Below are 18,206 nucleotides of genomic sequence, written 5' to 3'. Positions count from 1 at the left end.
CCATGTCCTTTTGGCAACAACTGGCAGAGGACATTGACCATTTCATAAGTAGAATCAGAGATAAGGGCATGATTGCAACTTCATAGCAGTAGAGCTAGCCGACAGAATGATTGAGCTTGTGATAGCATCTACCCCAATGAAAGTGTCCTAAAAAGACCTCTTGGACCAACCAAAAGGTTACACGATGGAAGCATTAGATTAGGCTTCACAAAGAGGAAGCTGAAAACAGTCCCTGCCTCCAGATCTGGCTGTGAAAGAGCCGAAGTAAAGAACAAAATCTGTAAGTATTGTTTACATTTTATTGAAGCAAAAAACAGTTACAGAAACAAAAATGGCTCAAGGAGCACAACATTCATGAGGCAGAAAAACTGTTGTTGCAACAAACTCTTTACCCCTATGAAAGAAATTAAACTTATTTGTAGATGCAGCAAGGGCCAAGGTCACAATTTTGTCTGAAAATATGTGACTCAGGTGAGATGGAAAGGCTTTTTGGTGGTGTCTGCAAGCTCTCTCCTACAATACTTATCTGTGTCTTCGCCAACATGTGCCTGAAAGAATTCTTTCTGGTAATGAAAATGAAATGATTAAACATATTTACACAAAGCTGCAGGGAGAGAAATAATTCAGTATTTACAAATCTAATAATCTTTATGTAGTTCCAATTATGAAATGAAGAAAATCGGAGATCTGTGGTGGATCTGTTGGTAATTACACCATCATGTATGGTACTGAACCGAACTGACACTCAAAATCAAAAAAGGGACAAGATTAATACCCCTATTTCCACTTGCCAATCAGCCTGTTAAAGCTCAGGGGTTAAGTGGACCATGTGTGCCTATTTTATGGGCATAATATAGATGCAACGCAGGCCAAGTTTGGAATCACCTTCCTGCAAAGCAAGAACACCTGAAAGCTCTGCTATTGGTTGAGGCTATTTTTTTGGCTCCCTGGCAACTGCCTAAAATGGGTGGGTAACAAGTGTGGAATTTAGTTAGGTCCACCAACCGCGGAAGCAGAGCATAGGTGACCACGAGCAGCCAAGTGCCAAGGTGGGCTGGTTAGAAACATATCTGGAACTATGGGCGGCACGATAACACGCTTATCACTGTTGCTTCACAGCACCAGGGTCCCAGGTTCGATTCCCGGCTTGGGTCACTGTCTATGTGGAGTCTGCATGTTCTCCCTGTGTCTGCGTGGGTTTCCTCCGGGGCTCCATCTTCCTCCCACAAGTCCTGAAGGACGTGCTGTTAGGTGAATTGGACATTCTGAATTCTCCCTCTGTGTACCTGAACAGGCGCCGGAATGTGGCGACTAGGGGATTTTCACAGTAACTTCATTGCAGTGTTAATGTAAGCCTACTTGTGACAATAATAAAGATTATTATTATGTCCCTGGTTTGTCATAAGATTTGTAAGATACTCCTCACCACGCAAATCCCCTCAACCCCTACTGACCCCATGGGCTCTTATACCTTCCATGACAACTTATGCCCCCCACCCCATAGTTTCTTATGCCCCATGCCAATTCATGCCTCCCAACCCCCATGGTACTTATGTACATCCCAAGCCAACTCATCTAGTACTCACCCTGGGCAGATACCAGGAGCCATATGGAAATGAAATAAAATAAAGGTTCTAAAAATCTAATATAGCTCCCACTACACAGACTTGATAGTAAAGAAAATCCCATTCATGAAAGCCCATTCAAAACTTATTGAAAAATCTCAAGTGCTTGTTCTCTTATGAAAATAAACTTCTCGGGCAGCACGGTGGCGCAGTGGATTACCCCTGCTGCCTCACGGCGCTGAGGTCCCAGGTTCGATCCCGGCTCTGGGTCACTGTCCGTGTGGAGTTTACACATTCTCCCCGTGTTTACGTGGGTCTCGCCCCCACAACCCAAAAATGTGCAGGCTAGGTGGATTGGTCATACTAAAATTGCCCTTTAATTGGAAAAAATGAATTGGGTACTCTAAATTTATTTTTAAAAAAGAAAATAAACTTCTATCCATACCCCAGATCAAAGACAATTGTGTTCTTTAACCTGTAAATTCAACTATGAACTCAAATTCCCCCGCTGAGATAATTGTAACTTTTTCAAATCAGCCAAGCATTCATAAAGAACCCTCAGGGAAATGTCAACAAACAACTATTGAAACTACTAGAACAGATGCTACACCAACATCCCGGTCAATCCAAGCAATACAGTAAGTAGTTTGTTTTACTTCTCATTGACACCTGAAGGTTTTTCTTAATTTTTAAAGGGCTAGGGATTTTAAAAAGTTCTGTTTAACTGTGATGATCAGATGTTATGTGCCCTCAACAGCATTTACACCTATTCCATAAATCTGTGGCTTCCACATTGAGGTTAGGGCCCTTGTCAGCACTGAGTTTAAATAGCTCTGCTGAGTTTGGGTTTCCCTTAAATTTAAATCGCGCCTTGCCCTCTTACCCTACCGAAGAAAAAATGGATCTGTTGGAAGTGGGGGCTGGGCTTCCGTATCTGAGTCCCTCCTGCAATTTTTGAAGGTCTGCAAAATTCCATCCCGTAATGTCTGTTTTGAGCCAAAATCGATGTGATGATTTAGAGCAGACACTGGGTCTGATCCACTCAGTATGCTAAAACTGCAGCCGAAAAGTGACTGCCAATAAATTATTTCATTAAATGTTTCTATGGAGCCAGGAGGATCAGGAGTAATCCCCACACTCTTCAGTTCTGGTGATCATCCCATTCGCCATTTCACTATTCCATCTTCCCACGTCCTGGGATTTATAACTGGGTCACTATCTGTGAAGCCTTTTAAAAACTCACCTTCAGCAATTTCTATGCCTCATTCTCTGGGCTACTTCTGTGAGACATTAGGAGACTGATGCTTGTGGAGCTATACTCCTCCATCTTATACTCCTGATAGCAAGTTGGTGAAGGAAGAAACCAGAGCCAGTCTTCTACCTGGATTAGATTTATTCACAGAATACATATCTCCTGACTCTACTCTTGTGTCAGTAAGTGTCTCCTTATATGTGGTCAAGTAACCATCCAATCAGTGCTCTCCACCTCAATTGACACTGTATGCTTCATTGCTTTCAGAAGAGGTCGAGAGGAAATTGAAGGGGACTGAAAAGGAAAATCAGGTCATAGAATTTCAGCCAGCTGTTCCCAAACTGTGGATCATGGCCCCAATTGGACTTGCAATAATAGCGAATGGGGTCACAAATATTTCTGGTAATTAGTCATGTTAAGGTGTAGAAATTCAAAAATAGAATGAAGAGGTCTAGATGTTATTGAGAATTGATTTTGGATTGACGGAATGGAGGGGGGGGGTGGCTTCAGGTTGCATCTGTTAAGAGTGTCGCCTTTGGATTGATACTGCACAGCTGGTTTCCCATAGGCTTTGGCAGCAGTGGGTTGGTGGGTGGCATGCAGTTGGGGTCGGTTGGTTGGGGCTTAGGGGGGGTGGGCAGCCGCGTTGCTGGGCTGTTTGGAAGAGAGGACTTTGCAGCCTGGTCATTGAGTGTCTGGGATTTTCATCACTGATTTTCATATTTATATATATTGTATTACTAGTATATGTTGATCGATAACATGCAAACAATTATACACTGAATGTTCTCATGATGCTTTATTGTAGTATTCTTTTTGTTGATGTCTGGGGTTGTGTTAATTTCCAAGTGTTCAACTGGTGTCAAATTGGAAAATAGTTTGGGAGACACTGACTTAGGCAAAGGACCCTTTAGCTTTCTTTTTCAGCTCAGATTTTGCCATGTACATCCCCAAACCATTGCCATGTACATGGTCCTAGACTATTTCATCTATATTCCTTTAGATGCCAAGCACAAACTGCAAATTTAGTTATCGAACAGGACAAAGGGAAAGTAAAACTCCGAGTATCAAAACTCTAGCAGTGAAACTGCTGTGTGAATGAATGTTCATTATCACTTTCAATTTCTTTTTTTTTGTTTTTTTTTACAAATGTAGAGTCCCCAATTCATTTTTTCTAATTAAGGGGCAATTTAGCGTGGCCAATCCACCTACCCTGCACATCTTTGGGTTGTGGGGGTGAAACCCACGCAAACACTGGGAGAATGTGCAAACTCCACACGGACAGTGACCCAGAGCCGGGATCGAACCTGGGACCTCAGCACCATGAGGCAGCAGGGCCACTTTCAATTTCTTTCAAGTGTGAGATAGAGAGCTGGATCTAGGGAGAGATGAACAGGATAACAAACAACAAAATGCACCTCTTACCTGTCCATTGCCACTAATCTAGGAGTCCCTGGAAATGAAGCTGGAATACCAGAGTTCTTCTTGGCAATTGGAAAACTCCCATCTACAATGTTTGTGGACCACATGTGGGTATTGCTAACAAAGGATAAGATTTGTTATTAATGGAGTACAAAATTTGACATTTAATCAACCAGTGATTGTGAGAACACAAACAGCAGCAGGAGTGGGCCATATGTAACAACCCACAAGAGCTGCTGTTTCACAGGGTCCTTCAATCGCAGAGCCTCTTGAACCAATCTGCACATGGAGATCACTGGAGATATGGGCCGGAATTCTCCGGCCATTGGGATTCTCTTTTCCTGCTGGCAGCATACCCCAAATTAGGGTTTCCCGGTGGCTTGGGGTGGCTTCAATGGGAAATCCCATTGACAAGTGGCGAGAAGATAGAATCCTACCGCCAGCGAATAGCGCACCCCCGAGAACCACGTGGCTGGGGAACCGGAGAATCCAGCCCATTGTTTCACAAAGTCAGAACAGTGATTCAGACTGGGGGGAAATAAAGAGACGGACTGACCAACTGTGAAGAGCTACTGGCCTTGATTGAATAGTGGAGTTTTGGGAATGGATAGATATTTTGTGACTTTGTGGACCACTGAGGCTGAACCAGACTGTTCACAACCTCCAATGTACTATTTAAACATTAGCTCAGCTTTCAACCCTTTATCTTCTCTCAGATCACCAACCTCCATGTTCTGTAATGTTGCCAATTTCCACCTTTGCCTCAGTTTGCTGCTGAAACCTTCGGGCATACCTTTATTTTACTGCCAGACACAACTATTCCATTGTTGTTCTGAATGTCCTCCCATCTTCCACCCTCCATAAACTTGAGATCATCCCGTACTCTGCTGCCCATATCTTAACTTGCACTGTCCCCTTTACCCATCATCCCAGTACTTGCTGACCTAATTGGATCTTGGTCCAGCAACACCTCAAATCCAGGCATCCAAATCCCTCCATGGCCTTGTTTCCTCCAATATCTGTAACCTCTGCTGCTCGACAACCTGTTGCAAGAGTTTGTTCAGTAGGTCTCACTAAGAGATTTAGAGGCTTGGACAGTTGAACAATAGTGTTTATTGGTAACACATAACTATTTACATATGTACAAAGTATAGCCCAAATTACGAGCTATCTCCATGCTTCCTTCTACACAGGTCTCTACACACTCTGCATACTCAATTCACTTGTTAGATTCTCAATCTATTTCTGAGAATTTTCTTTTTCTGCTTTTAAGGTCTGGATTTACACCTCGATACTGCACATCTCACCTTTCACATTCTTTGGACTGGATCGAAGTTCAAGAATTTAATCAGTTTTGGTTGTTAATTCTGCATCCCATCAATTGTTTCATCAGCAATTTCTTCTCCTGGCATTTTTCACAATATTCAAAAGCGACTTCTGATATTTGAAGTTCATCATGTTCTATTCTTTATTGAATTTCCTTCTGCAAAGTTTTCATTTAGGCATTTCAAGTCCTCCTTCAAGTGTTCTGCTTCCTGTGAGTGATGGTCCAGTGCTCTCATCAGTGCTCATTTTTCATTAGCAAACTCATCTTTCGTCTGTGAATGTTTCATGTTTTCTGAACAATATTTCCTTAGCAGAGCCTAATTTCTCTGTGCTATCCTTCAAACTCGCATACTGTAATTACACTTCTGCTAATTGTTTCTGGGACTCTTCATGGTCTTTTGTGAGAACTTCTACTTTCTCTTGCTGATCTAGGTTCTTGATTTTCATTTGAGCTATTTAATTTTTCAACAACTCAATGGCTCTCAGTAAATTTGAAGCATTCAGTGCTGTTCCTTCTATTTCCTTCATCGTCAGTGTTGGATTTACATTTTTTGATCTTATTTCTGCCTTCTTTCTCCATCTGCAGCACAGCTTTGTCCTTGTCCTTCATTTTGGTTTCACTGTTGGCTAGGTCTGTCTTCAGTTCTGTGAATGTGCTACTCATGGCTTCATTATCTGCTCGCAATTTGGAGTGTTCTACCACTTTACTTAATCAGAGCTGATAGCTCAGCACTGCCACCTGCTGTTGTACTTTGGGTAATGTGTCAGCATTTTCAAAACATCTATTTGTAAGCCTTCTGGTTGGTTCTCAGCCACTTCTTTCCTCTGCACGAAACTCTTCGGCTTGTACACTTAAATCCACTAACATGGCCTGCGGCCACCTTGTGGTTTTCTTGGGTATTGTCTTTTTCCCGTTCATTGCTTTCTTGGGGTTATTTTCCCCTCTTTATAAGTTCTGCTTGCTCCACAACGTGAAGATTAAATACTTGTCAAAGGTTTTTAATATCTCATCAAAGCTAGCTGAGAATTCATCAGCGCCTTGCATTAGGGTTATTTCATCACCAAGTTCACCAAAGAAGTATAAAAGCGCATTAACTTGGACTTCCTCTGTTTTCCTACTTAATCTTGTTGTACTCCGGTCACTTAATTTCCTTCTCCATGACGCCCAATTTTGTGTCTGCTTTGGCCCTTGCTTGAGCTCAAATTGGTCTGGTGGTTTTAATTTACCACCCATGGCCGTCTTTCCATTACAGGGGAGTACAGTTTTAATTAATTTTTCTCTTCCAAGGTGGCACTGCAGTAACCGTCCTCTCGATGCTTCTTCCCTTGCCTGTCAGGCTCTCACAGTGATTGCAAGCCCAATTCTTTCAATTAATTAATTCTGGGCAGCACAGTGACGCAGTGGTTAGCACTGCTGCCTCACGCCGCCAAGGACCCGGGTTCAATCCCAGCCCCGGGTCACTGTCCGTGTGGAGTTTGCACATTCTCCCCGTGTCTGCGTGGGTCTCACCCCCTCAACCCAAAAAGATGTGCAGGTTAGGTGGATTGGCCACGCTAAATTGCCCCTTAATTGGATAAAAAATAGAATTGGGTACTCTAAATTTATATTTTAAAAAGTGGGGAAAAAAGAGAAAAAAAATTAATTGATTCTGCAGGAAATGGTAAAATTCAGCAGTTGGGGCCAGGAGTGGCTTTTCTGAGCATAGAAATCCGATAGTATTTTAGATTCTGGTTGGCGTTTTAAAAACTTTTTTTTTCTCAATTGTGCTCGGTAATGGCACCCAGCTGCAACCCTCTTCCAGCTCCGCTGGTTAAACAATTGGTATTTTCTGCCTGATTAGTGCCCAGGTTATTTTTAAGAGGTAAGTCAAGCCTTATAGTGAATCAAGCTACCCACCAATGTCTCTGCTGTGTGCTGCAAGGTCTTAAAGCATCTCATCTTACAGTGGATAGAGCCAGAGGTGGAGAAAATCTTGAAAGCTTAACAAGCTGGCTTTTTGTGAGGGTGAAGCACATGTGACCAGGCTTTGAAAATAACCCAAAACAGACGCTGTCTTTCTCGATCTCACTGCAGCATACAACATGGTCTGGCACACTGGTCTCCTTGTCAAAATCTCAAGAGTTCTTCCTCTGTGGGTTACTGATGCCATCGAACTATTACTCTGAGATAGATTCAAGGTACACATGGGTGATGAGGCAAGCGCCTGGAGGAAACAGTCCAACAGGCATCCCCAGGGATTTGTTATAGCCCCAACCTCTATATCAATGATCTGCCTCTAACCCTGTCTCGGAAGTTCATCAATGCTGATGATAACGCCTCTTTGGCTGCAGAGTACTGTGCACCAGTGTGGTACAACTCATCCCATACCAGTCTTGTAGATACCCAGCTCGACACAACAATGTGTATCATCTTGGATACCTTCCGAAAAACTCAACACCCCTGGCTCCCGGTCCTGAGCAACATCCCGTCCCCTCACATTAGGTAGGAGGTTGCAACAAGAAAGCTTCTGGAGAAGGTTTACATCAACCCAAGCCTGCCACTACACAAGGACTTTACCAATCCACCTGCTGTTCGGCTCCCATAACGCCACCCTGTATGTCTGAGACCACTGTGCCACGGAATAACAGCAGAGGCCCTGTGGCAGCAGGAATGGAACCAACACGCCAACATTAAAAACCACTTCCTCATCACAGATCCCACAGCCTGCCCACCCAGCTTCAACCTGCCACGCTAACATTGGGCACTCCTCAACCATTTCCGCGCTGGCCAAGGCCTTTGTGCAGCAAATTGAGACAAGTGGGTCCTTGCAGGGAACCTGGACTGCAGCTGTGGTAGACCCCAATCAGTGACTCACATAATTGAAGACTGCCCCCTGACAAAATTCAGCGGAGGACGCAGACAGCTCCATTTAGCCACTGTGGAAGCTCTTGCCTGGCTCAGTGATCACTCCACATGCTAAAAAAACTTAATTTTTCTCTCCCTTTTTGTGATCTGGCTAGGTTCTACATTCGATCAGGTCTTCCTGTGCACAGTGTCACGAGGCCACTTTATTTTTGAAAATATGATTTTTCAACTTTCAACTGATTCAAAATTTTGCAATTTGAAAGGAGACAGAACAAATTGCTTAAGAAATGGCCGCTTCCAAGGTGAAGGTGAAAAACAAAATAAATCACCCTGTGTGTGGGGGGGGGGGGGGGGGGGGGGGGGGGGTGGTAGGGATAGTGTGAAGAGATATTTCCTATAATTCGTCGAGCCATCAAAACACGCCACTATCTAAGGAAGAGACATTTAAATACAAACAATGGCTCCCACAGATAGACTCATCCAAAACCCCATTGAAATACACAATGGGTGAAGTATGTCAAGCCAGGTTGCAACCACTTCAGAGAGATGAGAGATTGCAAAACCCGGTTTGGAAGACAACTTTACCAGAAATCTACCAGTGAACTCAGATCTCATAATAATTGCAACACCTTCTACATCTGCCCGCATTCACCAAACCAGTTAATCCAAATCGGCCGCAACATTTAAAATCTATGCCTCAAGGACAATCAAGAGACACTGAACCATATATTCTTTTCACTTTTTTTATTTGACTCGAAGTTCCCTTATCTGTGGGTGGGTGTGTTTATGTAACACTGTAGGTGGTACTGTTCTCCAGTGTTACATTAACCCCATTAAGCCAAACACTCTTATACTGCATGACCCTTCAAGATCACTGCCCTCCTCTGGCCTTTTGTGCATGTCTAAATTGTACATGGCCTATGTAAAGAGCGAATGGGCTATGTTTCCAGTGCTGAATAATATATAGAGATCATGTGATTTGGCATTAACAATGTACTTCAGGAAAAAAACACTGAATCTAGGGTGGCCTGATCTTAATTTCCCTGAAACACAGTTGGATATTCTGATAGATGCAAAATAATGTCTGTGTGACTAGGACTGATTTCTCCTTTTGAAGTTGGACACTTTTGTTTCAGAGGCAAAGGTGGAGTTATTGGGGCTGTTGTTTTTGATATCTGAGCCTCTGTTCCAGCAATTATGCATTCTAATTACAACCTTTCTTATCTATCTATGTCGTGTGTCATATGAGTGAAAAATAAATGGTGCAACATCTATTTTTCTAATATTCTGTAAATAAATTACATTGGGCGGGATTCTCCATCGGCGGGATTATTTGTTCTGCCAGTAGCGCACCCATGCCCGTGGGTTTCCCGGCGGCGTGAGGTGGCCACAATGGGAAATCCCATTGTCAGTTGGCCGGAATGGAGAATCCCACGGACGGTGAGGATGCGCCACCAAGGAATACATGGCTGGCGGACCGGAGAATCCCGTGGCATGTGTGTATTTGAGACAAATTACTACAAAAGTCTTCACTGGGGAGGCCGTGGAGTAGTCGTATTGTCTCTGGACTAGTAATCCAGAGACCCTGGGTAATGCTTAGGGGAACCTGGGTTCGAATCCCACCATGATGGAGAAATTTGAATTCATTAATTCAATCAATTTCATTCGTTCAGGAGATGTGGGCATCTCTGGCTGGGCCAGCATCTATTGCCCATCCCTAATTGCCCTCAAACTGATTGGCTTGCTCGGTCATTTCAGAGGGGGACAGTTAAGAGTCAACCACATTGCTGTTGGTCTGGAGTCACATGTAGGCCAGACCAGGTAAGGATGGCAGATTTCCATCAGTGAACCAGATAGGTTTTTACAACAATCAACAATAGTTTCATGGTCATCTTTTTTTTTAAATTTAGAGTACCCAATTTATTTTTTCCAATGAAGGGGCAATTTAGCGTGGCCAATCCACCTAGCCTGCACATCTTTGGGTTGTGGGGGCGAAACCCACGCAAACACAGGGAGAATGTGCAAACTCCACACGGACAGTGACCTAGAGCCGGGATCGAACCTGGGACCTCAGTGCCATGAGGCTGCTGTGCTAACCACTGCGCCACCCGTGCTGCCCCAATAAACGTCTTTTTTATGAACTCTTCCGACTCCCCTTTGCTGTTTACTTCATTGGCGATGAGGATTGGAGCTGTTCGCCGCCTTCTCCCAAATTCCTTTTCAGAGTGTGGACTGAGGCATGGACTTTTATTGCTGCAAGGTTTTCTTTTTGGAACCTGTATTGAAATGGCAGGAGAGTGCCAGGCGGAGGATTGATGTCGACTTGTGGAGCGCGTATGCTGGGAGAGTTCTGGGGACTGCTGTGTCCGGCAGTACCGGAGGTGACGTCATCAGGGTGACTTCTGGTGATGGTTGCACAATGTTTTTGTCTGTTTTCCATTTGTGGCCTTTTTGCGATGCCGGCTGGCTGTGGCAGAATAGTGTACTGGGGAGTCCTTATTGGAGTTGACCTGTGTCCTTTTGGACTGTCATTAGGGTTTGTGAGTGCAGGGTTGATTTTGAAAGACTGTTCCATGATGGTTGGTACTACGAGATGGATTACAGCGGTATGTTACATGGCTACTGATGTTGCTGCATGGCGGCAGGTTTTGTGCCCACAGACACTTGGGGTGTGTGGACCCTATCTTATTTTTTGTGTCATGTGCCTGATTGAATGGGTACTACAGAAATTCTGGGGCGACAGCTCCCTGGGTGTTCGATGGGTGCATTTAATTCCCCTTTTTGGGGTATATGGGGTGTAGTTTTGAGTGTTGTCTGATGACCCCTCCCCAACAACCTGATCCTGTTGTGGCTGAAAGTTATACGGTACCGGTAAGGCCTTGGGACAATGGGTCAGACGCTGTAGTGCGCACCGTCCCCAGGCTCAGCTGTTAGTGGATTTGCCCTTTGTGTGGTTAGTGAGGGTGTTGGGCTTGATGTAATGTTCGGCGGGGTGTGCACTGGTCCGCCCTGTTCCCCTGTTTTTCTGGAGCTTTGTTGGGCCCAAAACACTTCTTGTTTGTTGTTGTCATCTGGCAATTGCGGTTTTGTTGTGCCGTTTTTTTTGTCCTCTTCGTTCTCCTCAATTTATTTTTGGCCTCTCCTCCATGGTCATTTTTGTGAATTCTCTGACTTTGGGGAAGAGGGGTGGGGGAGGGGGGTTGGTGGTGGAGGGCTGGTATAACCCGATATGGGACTCTTCCAGCTGGGGATGATGGTTCCCTAGTGCTGATTGGGTTGTGAGTTAACCAGCACTAGTATAACAGGTCAGCTGCTGTAGTAGTTGACAAAGGAGTGAGGATCTTGAGATGTGTAACTCGGCCCTGTGTAAATACTGCTGTTATGCTGAATAAACGTCTCTCTCATGAACTCTTCTGACTCCCCTTTGCTGTTTATCTCACATTATCACTGCACCACCAAATCGGGGATTGACAACAAACTGTTAAATAACGTATTCCTACACTGGGCACTCAGGAACAGTTAACAACTGCTGCAGGTCATGTTAGTCCTTGACTATCACAAGGCATGTGTTCATGTGTAACAAAGACTGACTTCTCTCAAAATTGGCATGGAGCAAGCTGCATTAGGTCCTAAGGTCCTGATAACATAACCCTAACAGAGGATCCCGGTAATCCCACAGTGAGTAGTGCAAATCAAGGCTCAGTAACACTTTGTCTTCTTTGTCCTTTTCTCAGATTCAGTATGGTCATTAGTTTAGCTCAAGTCCTAGCTTAATCCTGTTGTCCTCTTTCCCCCATCAGCTTTACAGTTTGGTAACAGTTGTTCAGTCAAGAAAGTAAGGAATAAGAAGACCTACATTTGAAATTGCATTTGCAATCCAACTCTGGTTTCCCCTGTCATGCAGCATTGAATTAGTAATCAAATTCTACCAGGACCCTAAAAACCTTTTTTCTTCCCCAAAGGTCCACCATCATGGCAAGGGAGCAAGACAGGAACGAAACATGAACAGCTGTCAAGCAAATGATTTCAACCTCTAATTTGGAATTGGTTTGGCTGCGAACCGATCTGCTTAATGACCTGATTAATCCTTACTCTTTGTATCGGTGAATGGATTCATTTACAATTGTTCACTGCAATCATGACAAGTATTGAATGCTCTTTGGCTAGATAATGCAGTTAGGTTCCAGTACAATGCAGATATGCCCCTAAAACAAAAGGGTGACATACTCAGCCACATTTCTTATCAAATTCCTCCACTTATATCCTCTCTTTGCTTTCATTTGTAAACTAAGGTACATTCACTTTTCTCTAATTTGGTTCACAAGGATACTGCATTCTGCCCATAAAGTGGTGGTCTGCTGAATCTGATTCAAGGAGGAAAGCTGAAAACACTCGGAACAAACCATGCCAGGAATCACTGTGACCAGGACATGGGTCCACATAATGAAGCCATGCTAATCCAAGGTCACTTGTCCTGTTGCCCCATTTGCACTGGAAACACAAAAGTGTCCTAACATACTCTCTTTTTGTCAAAAGGAAAGTAAGGCCTATTTGGAATTATTCCGTTTAAATTCTTGAAACCGTAACACTGAACTCATACCTCATTCCAAGAAAAGCTGAAGATGCACAGTTGCTCTGACTGCGAAGTTGACACGGTCTATTGGATGCTATCAAAAACGTCGGCTGAAGAGGGGACGTCAACTTCCTAGTCCTTGGATTTGATGGCTTGGCCAGAAATGGACTGAACAAGTTTAGGCCAGTACGGTGTTTAAGCTTTGAAAAGAATATGAATACAATGGTAATAGACTTTTACTTTTGATCTTCCGTTCTCAAGACAGTGGGCTGTATTCTCCGGTCCTTCAGCCTCGTGTTTCTCGGTGGCACACCGTTCGCTGGTGGTGGGATTCTATCTTCACGCCGCCTGTCAATGGGATTTCCCATTGAAGTCACCCCATGCTGCCGGGAAACCTGCTGCCAGGGATGTGCTGCCAGCAGGAAAAGCAAATCCCAATTGCCAGAGAATTCAGGCCAGTGACTATTGCTTGGTTACGTTGCATGGTTTCCAGCTATCGTCTGGTACCCCACCCAAGTAGTGATTTTAATGAACAGCCGGGACCAGAAGAGAGATAGGCAGCAACACATTCTAGCTGTAACCCAATATGACCCCCCTTGCCATCTGCACATATGAACAGTGGTCGGCTATTTAACCCTTCGACTCTGTTCTGTCATTCTATTACATCATAATATTAGGTATAATTGATTAGAACGTCCAGAGTTCCCAAGGGCGGCACAGTCGTGCAGTGGTTAGCACTCGGGTTACTGTCTGTGTGGAGTTTGCACATTCTCCCCGTGTCTGCGTGGGTCTCACCCCCACAACACAAAAGATGTGTGGGGTAGGTGGCTTGGCCACGCTAAATTGCCCCTTAATTGGAAAAAAAAGAATTGGGTACTCTAGACTTCCGGAGTTCCCAACTTAACGTTTTTGCTGCATTGAAGTACAAAGGAATATCAGAGGGTCATCTGCAAATTGCTTACTTCCCTGTAACAGTTTTCACAAGACTTGGATCTTGGAGGATTCCAGCCAGCTATGGGGGCTGTGTGGCTTGGGGATATCAATTGGGTATAGAGTGAGAATGACTGAAAAACAAGAGACTATTGCCTCCACAGAACCAACGAGGTTTATTAAAAGCTTGGGTGGCACGGTGGCGCAGTGGTTAGCACTGCTGCCTACAGCGCTGATGTCCCAGGTTCAATCCTGGCCCTGGGTCACTGTCCGTGTGGAGTTTGCACATTCACCCCGTGTCTGCGTGGGTTTCGCCCCCACAACCCAAAGATGTGCAGGGGAGGTGGATTGGCCACGCTAAATTGTCCCTTAATTGGAAAAAAAGAATTGGGTACTCTAAATTTTTTTTTTTTTAAAAGTAAAATACTGCGGAAGCTGGAAATCTGAAATAAAAACAGAAAATGCTGGATAAAGTCAGCAGGTCTGGCAGCATCTGTGGAGAGAGAAACACAGGGCGGGATTCTCTGTTTCAGAAACTAAGTGTTGATGCTGGGACTGAATCGGTGGACATCGCTGACAACAAAATTGGTGCCATTCCCAGAGCAATTCTGGAACTGTTAATGGGCTAGCACCGGCGCCACGTGGAGCATAATTGTTTCCAATGAAAAATGATGTTCAATTCGCCGGGGTCAGGATTGACGCTCGAAAGGCTGACAAGCTGCTGCTGCATATTAGCACTCCACTCCCCACACACACTCATCCTAGCAAACAAGATGGCATCAAGAAGAGCGGCACCCCGGTTCACTGATGCTGAACTCGAGACCCTCCTGGACGCTGTGGAGGAAAGGCGGGCCACGCCGTACCCTGGGGTGGGAAGGAGGTTGCCATGCACCTAGCCGGGGCACAGGTGGCAGAGGTCATGAGTGCCGTGGGCAACACTGCCAGGACCGGGCAGCAGTGAAGGAAGAAACTGCACAACCGCAGGGCGTCCAGGATGAGTAGGCAGCACTGTGCCCCTGGCACTAACCCCGTCTCACACACACCTGTAACCCCCTGCCCCACCCAGAGGGCGACCAAACCCCCACCCTGCATCACCTGGCAACACTCATACCCAGCCCCTATGTTGTATACGTCTGACTGCCTAACACTGTGCGTTTTCTGTCCCCCCCCCCCGCCACGAGAAGACGGCCCACAACCACAGAAAGAAAAGACCGGAGGGGCCTACCGTACCTGTGGCCCCTCACCGCAGCAGAGCAGCGGGCACTGTACCTGGTTGGTGGGTCCAGAGAGAGGGCAGTCACCGAGGCACAAGTCAGCATCGGGTGAGCAAGTGAGGCCCCGCTGAGTTGTGTTCCCATGGCACGTGTGTCGCCACCACCACCCCTCCGCCACCCCAACCCGCGCTCCAATTATGCGTCACGTCTGGTGTCTTGCAGGATCTCCTGGCGATGAGGCGTTCCCCTCTGGTGTCCCTCGGCCCTGACGCCAATCCCAAGTGAAGTGCAGCAAGGAAGAGGACACGGACAGCGACAGGTGCCCTCGACTCAACCCGCAACACCCTGGAGCACCAGTCCGGGGACGACACTGTCTTTCCAACACAGCTCCAATACTCCCCACCATCCCAGAGCCAGCTCACCTCGGTTGGGCATGTTAGTGAAGAAGCTCCTGGGCACTATCTGGTGCGCATCACACACGTGCTGCAGTACATCAGGTGGAGGTAGGAACCCCCGAGGGGGTGGACGGTTAGGGGGTGGCCCGGCCCCAGGGACTAGCTGCCGTCTAGATGGGTTTCGGGCTTCTGGAAAGGGTGGTCCCATCGATAGTGGAGATGCAGTCGCAAAGCCAGAGACTACATGAGGGGATGTCGGCAACCATCTAGCGCCTGCAGGTGTAGTTGGAGGAGTCCAATCGCCTGCAAGTACAGGAGGTGGTGCCGACCATGTGTGCCACCCAGGCCAACACCACATGGGTGGCACGGTGGAGACGTTGGGGGAAGTGGGACAAGGTTTCGGCCATGGCTCAGGATGTCCAAGGCCTGGGGCATTCTGTGCGGTTGGTGGCCGAGGCCCAGGACAGGGCTGCCCTGTCACAGGCAGCCAAACCAGCGTCACCTGGACATTGCAGCGGCGCTCCTGAACGTGGCCCAGTCACAGCAGGCCATGGCTGAGGGCGTGGTGGCATTGCCCGATGCTGGCTGAGGTGGCACAGACCCAGAGGGAGGTGGCACAGTCACTGGCTGATGTGGCACAGACCCAGAAATGGGGCACAGTCGCAACATGATGTGGCGCAGTCCCAGAGGGCGGTGGTCCACCCCCTGCGCTCCATGGCCAAGAGTATTAAGACCCTGGTTGAGATGGGAGCGGGCCTCCAGGACTGTGAGCGCCAGGTGGTGGGGGAGTCTCAGGGGTTAGCTCTACTCGCACCTCTGTCCCATAGAGTAGCCCGAGGGAGCAGGAGGTGATAGGGTCCATGCCAGTGACTCCCGCAGGAGAGGTTCCGGAACACCACAGCGCATCTCCCCTCCTGTCCTGGCACATCTGGTGGGCAGACCAGGGCAACACCACGCCACCTGGGACACCCGAACAGCAGCCGGGCCCATCCAGGCCCTGTCACCCCTGAAGGTGGCCGCCAAAGGAGACCCAGGTCACAGGGCGGAACCGCAGCAGGCTGCCTCCACTCCTGATGTACCGCCTGGGGACCCACCTGGGTGTAGCGTTAGGGCCCGTTAGGCCAGAAAGTTAGACGCCAGTTAAGTTGGCACGGGTGCAGCGCAAAGTATAGCGACAGGGGCGAGGGCACAAACCTGTATATAGTTGTTCACAGTTGCGCAATAAACAAATGTTCACAACATTTCAACCCGAAAGGGTGAAGGGTGGGGATACCCATACGGTCAGTGTCACTTTGCACAACCACGGGCCATGGACTCTTGAAACAAGTGAACCTCGCCATCGGTAATTCCCCCCCCGCAAAGGCGGAGCATCATGGAGTCCCCGGAGAATACCGGGTCAGGCCTGCGAACGCCGTTTACTGTACCTGCAGAGTGGAACGCATTGACACCACTGTCGAGGCACCGGAGCATGGCATTCTGGCGGGTGCCATCCCCACCATGATACGACCGATTCTCCGCCCAATCGCCTTTCGTGATTTTGGTGCTGGCTGATGGAGAATCCCGCCCACAGTTTACGTTTCAAGTCCACGTGACCCTTCTACATAAAAGGATCATATGGACTCAAAATGTTAACTCTGTTTCTCTTTGAGGGCAGCGCGGTGGTGCAGTGGTTAGCACTGTTGCTCATGGCACCAAAGACCCAGTTTTGATCCCGGCCCTGGGTCACTGTCCGTGTGGAGTTTGCACATTCTCCCCGTGTTTGTGTGGATCTCACCTCCACAACCCAAAGATGTGCAGGTTAGGTGGATTGGCCACGCTAAATTGCCCCTTAATCGGAAAAAGATAATTTTGTACTCTAAATTTATATTTAAAAAACTGTTTCTCTCTCCACAGATGCTGCCAGACCTGCTGAGTTTATCGAGCATTTTCTGTTTTTATTTTACAACAAAGGTTATGTGAGGTTAAAACAAAAAACAAAACTCATGAATTAAACAAAACAGACTATACTAACGTACATCATCTTAAAATCAGAACACACCTGATTGAACAAGTCAGTCATTCGATTCAAGTGCCTTTGCCGACTCTGATTAACTAGTTGCTGTCTTGCTTCCCAGTGCTGCATGCTGGACTTCACACGCGCTTCAAGTCTGGTGGCAAATCTGTACAATTCCTGAGCAACTGTTTCATCCTTACTGCTCACATCTGACATCCTGCTGTTCAAATAATTTCTTAAAGGAGAAGGAAAGACATAAAGATGAATAAATGAATAAATTAATCTGTTCTTGCAATTTAGGTGTTCCTCTGCTGCCATTCTCTGTCGTCTGTTCCGAACTTGTGCTATAATTGGGCTGAAAAGACAGGACTTTATCTTGTCAATTCCTCCTTCGCCTTTACTCTTGGCAGAGTGACTAAGACCAAGCATACACTGGACAAAGAAATCCAGGGAGAGGTGCTCCAAAAATTATTCTCTAAATCCTTTTCCAGGCTTTCCTTTCTTTTCTCTCCTCACAAGATGCAAACCTGGCTTTAGTCCCAGGTGCCTACAGTACAACCATGAAGGGCACCAGGACTGAAGCCAATCCTTAAAATTCAGAGTACCCAATTATTTTTTTTTCCAATTAAGGGGCAATTTAGCGTGGCCAATCCACCTACCCTGCACATCTTTGAGTTGTGGGGGTGGAACC

General features: G+C 46.4%; 1 protein-coding gene across 3 annotated transcripts in view; it reads right to left on the bottom strand.

The window, feature by feature from the left end:
- Positions 1-292: 292 nt before the first annotated feature.
- LOC140405477 (uncharacterized) overlaps positions 293-18,206 on the bottom strand; it is a 40,949-nt gene continuing 23,035 nt past the window's right edge. For 2 of the 3 annotated variants that reach the window (XM_072493951.1, XM_072493953.1), the window contains 4 exons: positions 17,561-17,750; positions 13,011-13,183; positions 4,243-4,356; positions 293-563 (listed from right to left, as the gene is read on the bottom strand). In XM_072493951.1, coding sequence (XP_072350052.1) covers positions 413-563; positions 4,243-4,356; positions 13,011-13,183; positions 17,561-17,750 — 628 coding nt within the window. In that variant the 3' untranslated portion in view covers positions 293-412. The remainder of the gene's footprint in view (positions 564-4,242; positions 4,357-13,010; positions 13,184-17,560; positions 17,751-18,206) is intronic. The other variant, XM_072493952.1, reaches the window with a different exon arrangement.

This window comes from Scyliorhinus torazame, chromosome X (genome assembly GCF_047496885.1).
Source record: "Scyliorhinus torazame isolate Kashiwa2021f chromosome X, sScyTor2.1, whole genome shotgun sequence".
Taxonomy (NCBI): Eukaryota; Metazoa; Chordata; class Chondrichthyes; order Carcharhiniformes; family Scyliorhinidae; genus Scyliorhinus; species Scyliorhinus torazame.
The sequence above is the reverse complement of the archived record's forward strand: the minus strand, read 5'-3'. Positions and strand labels throughout refer to the sequence as shown.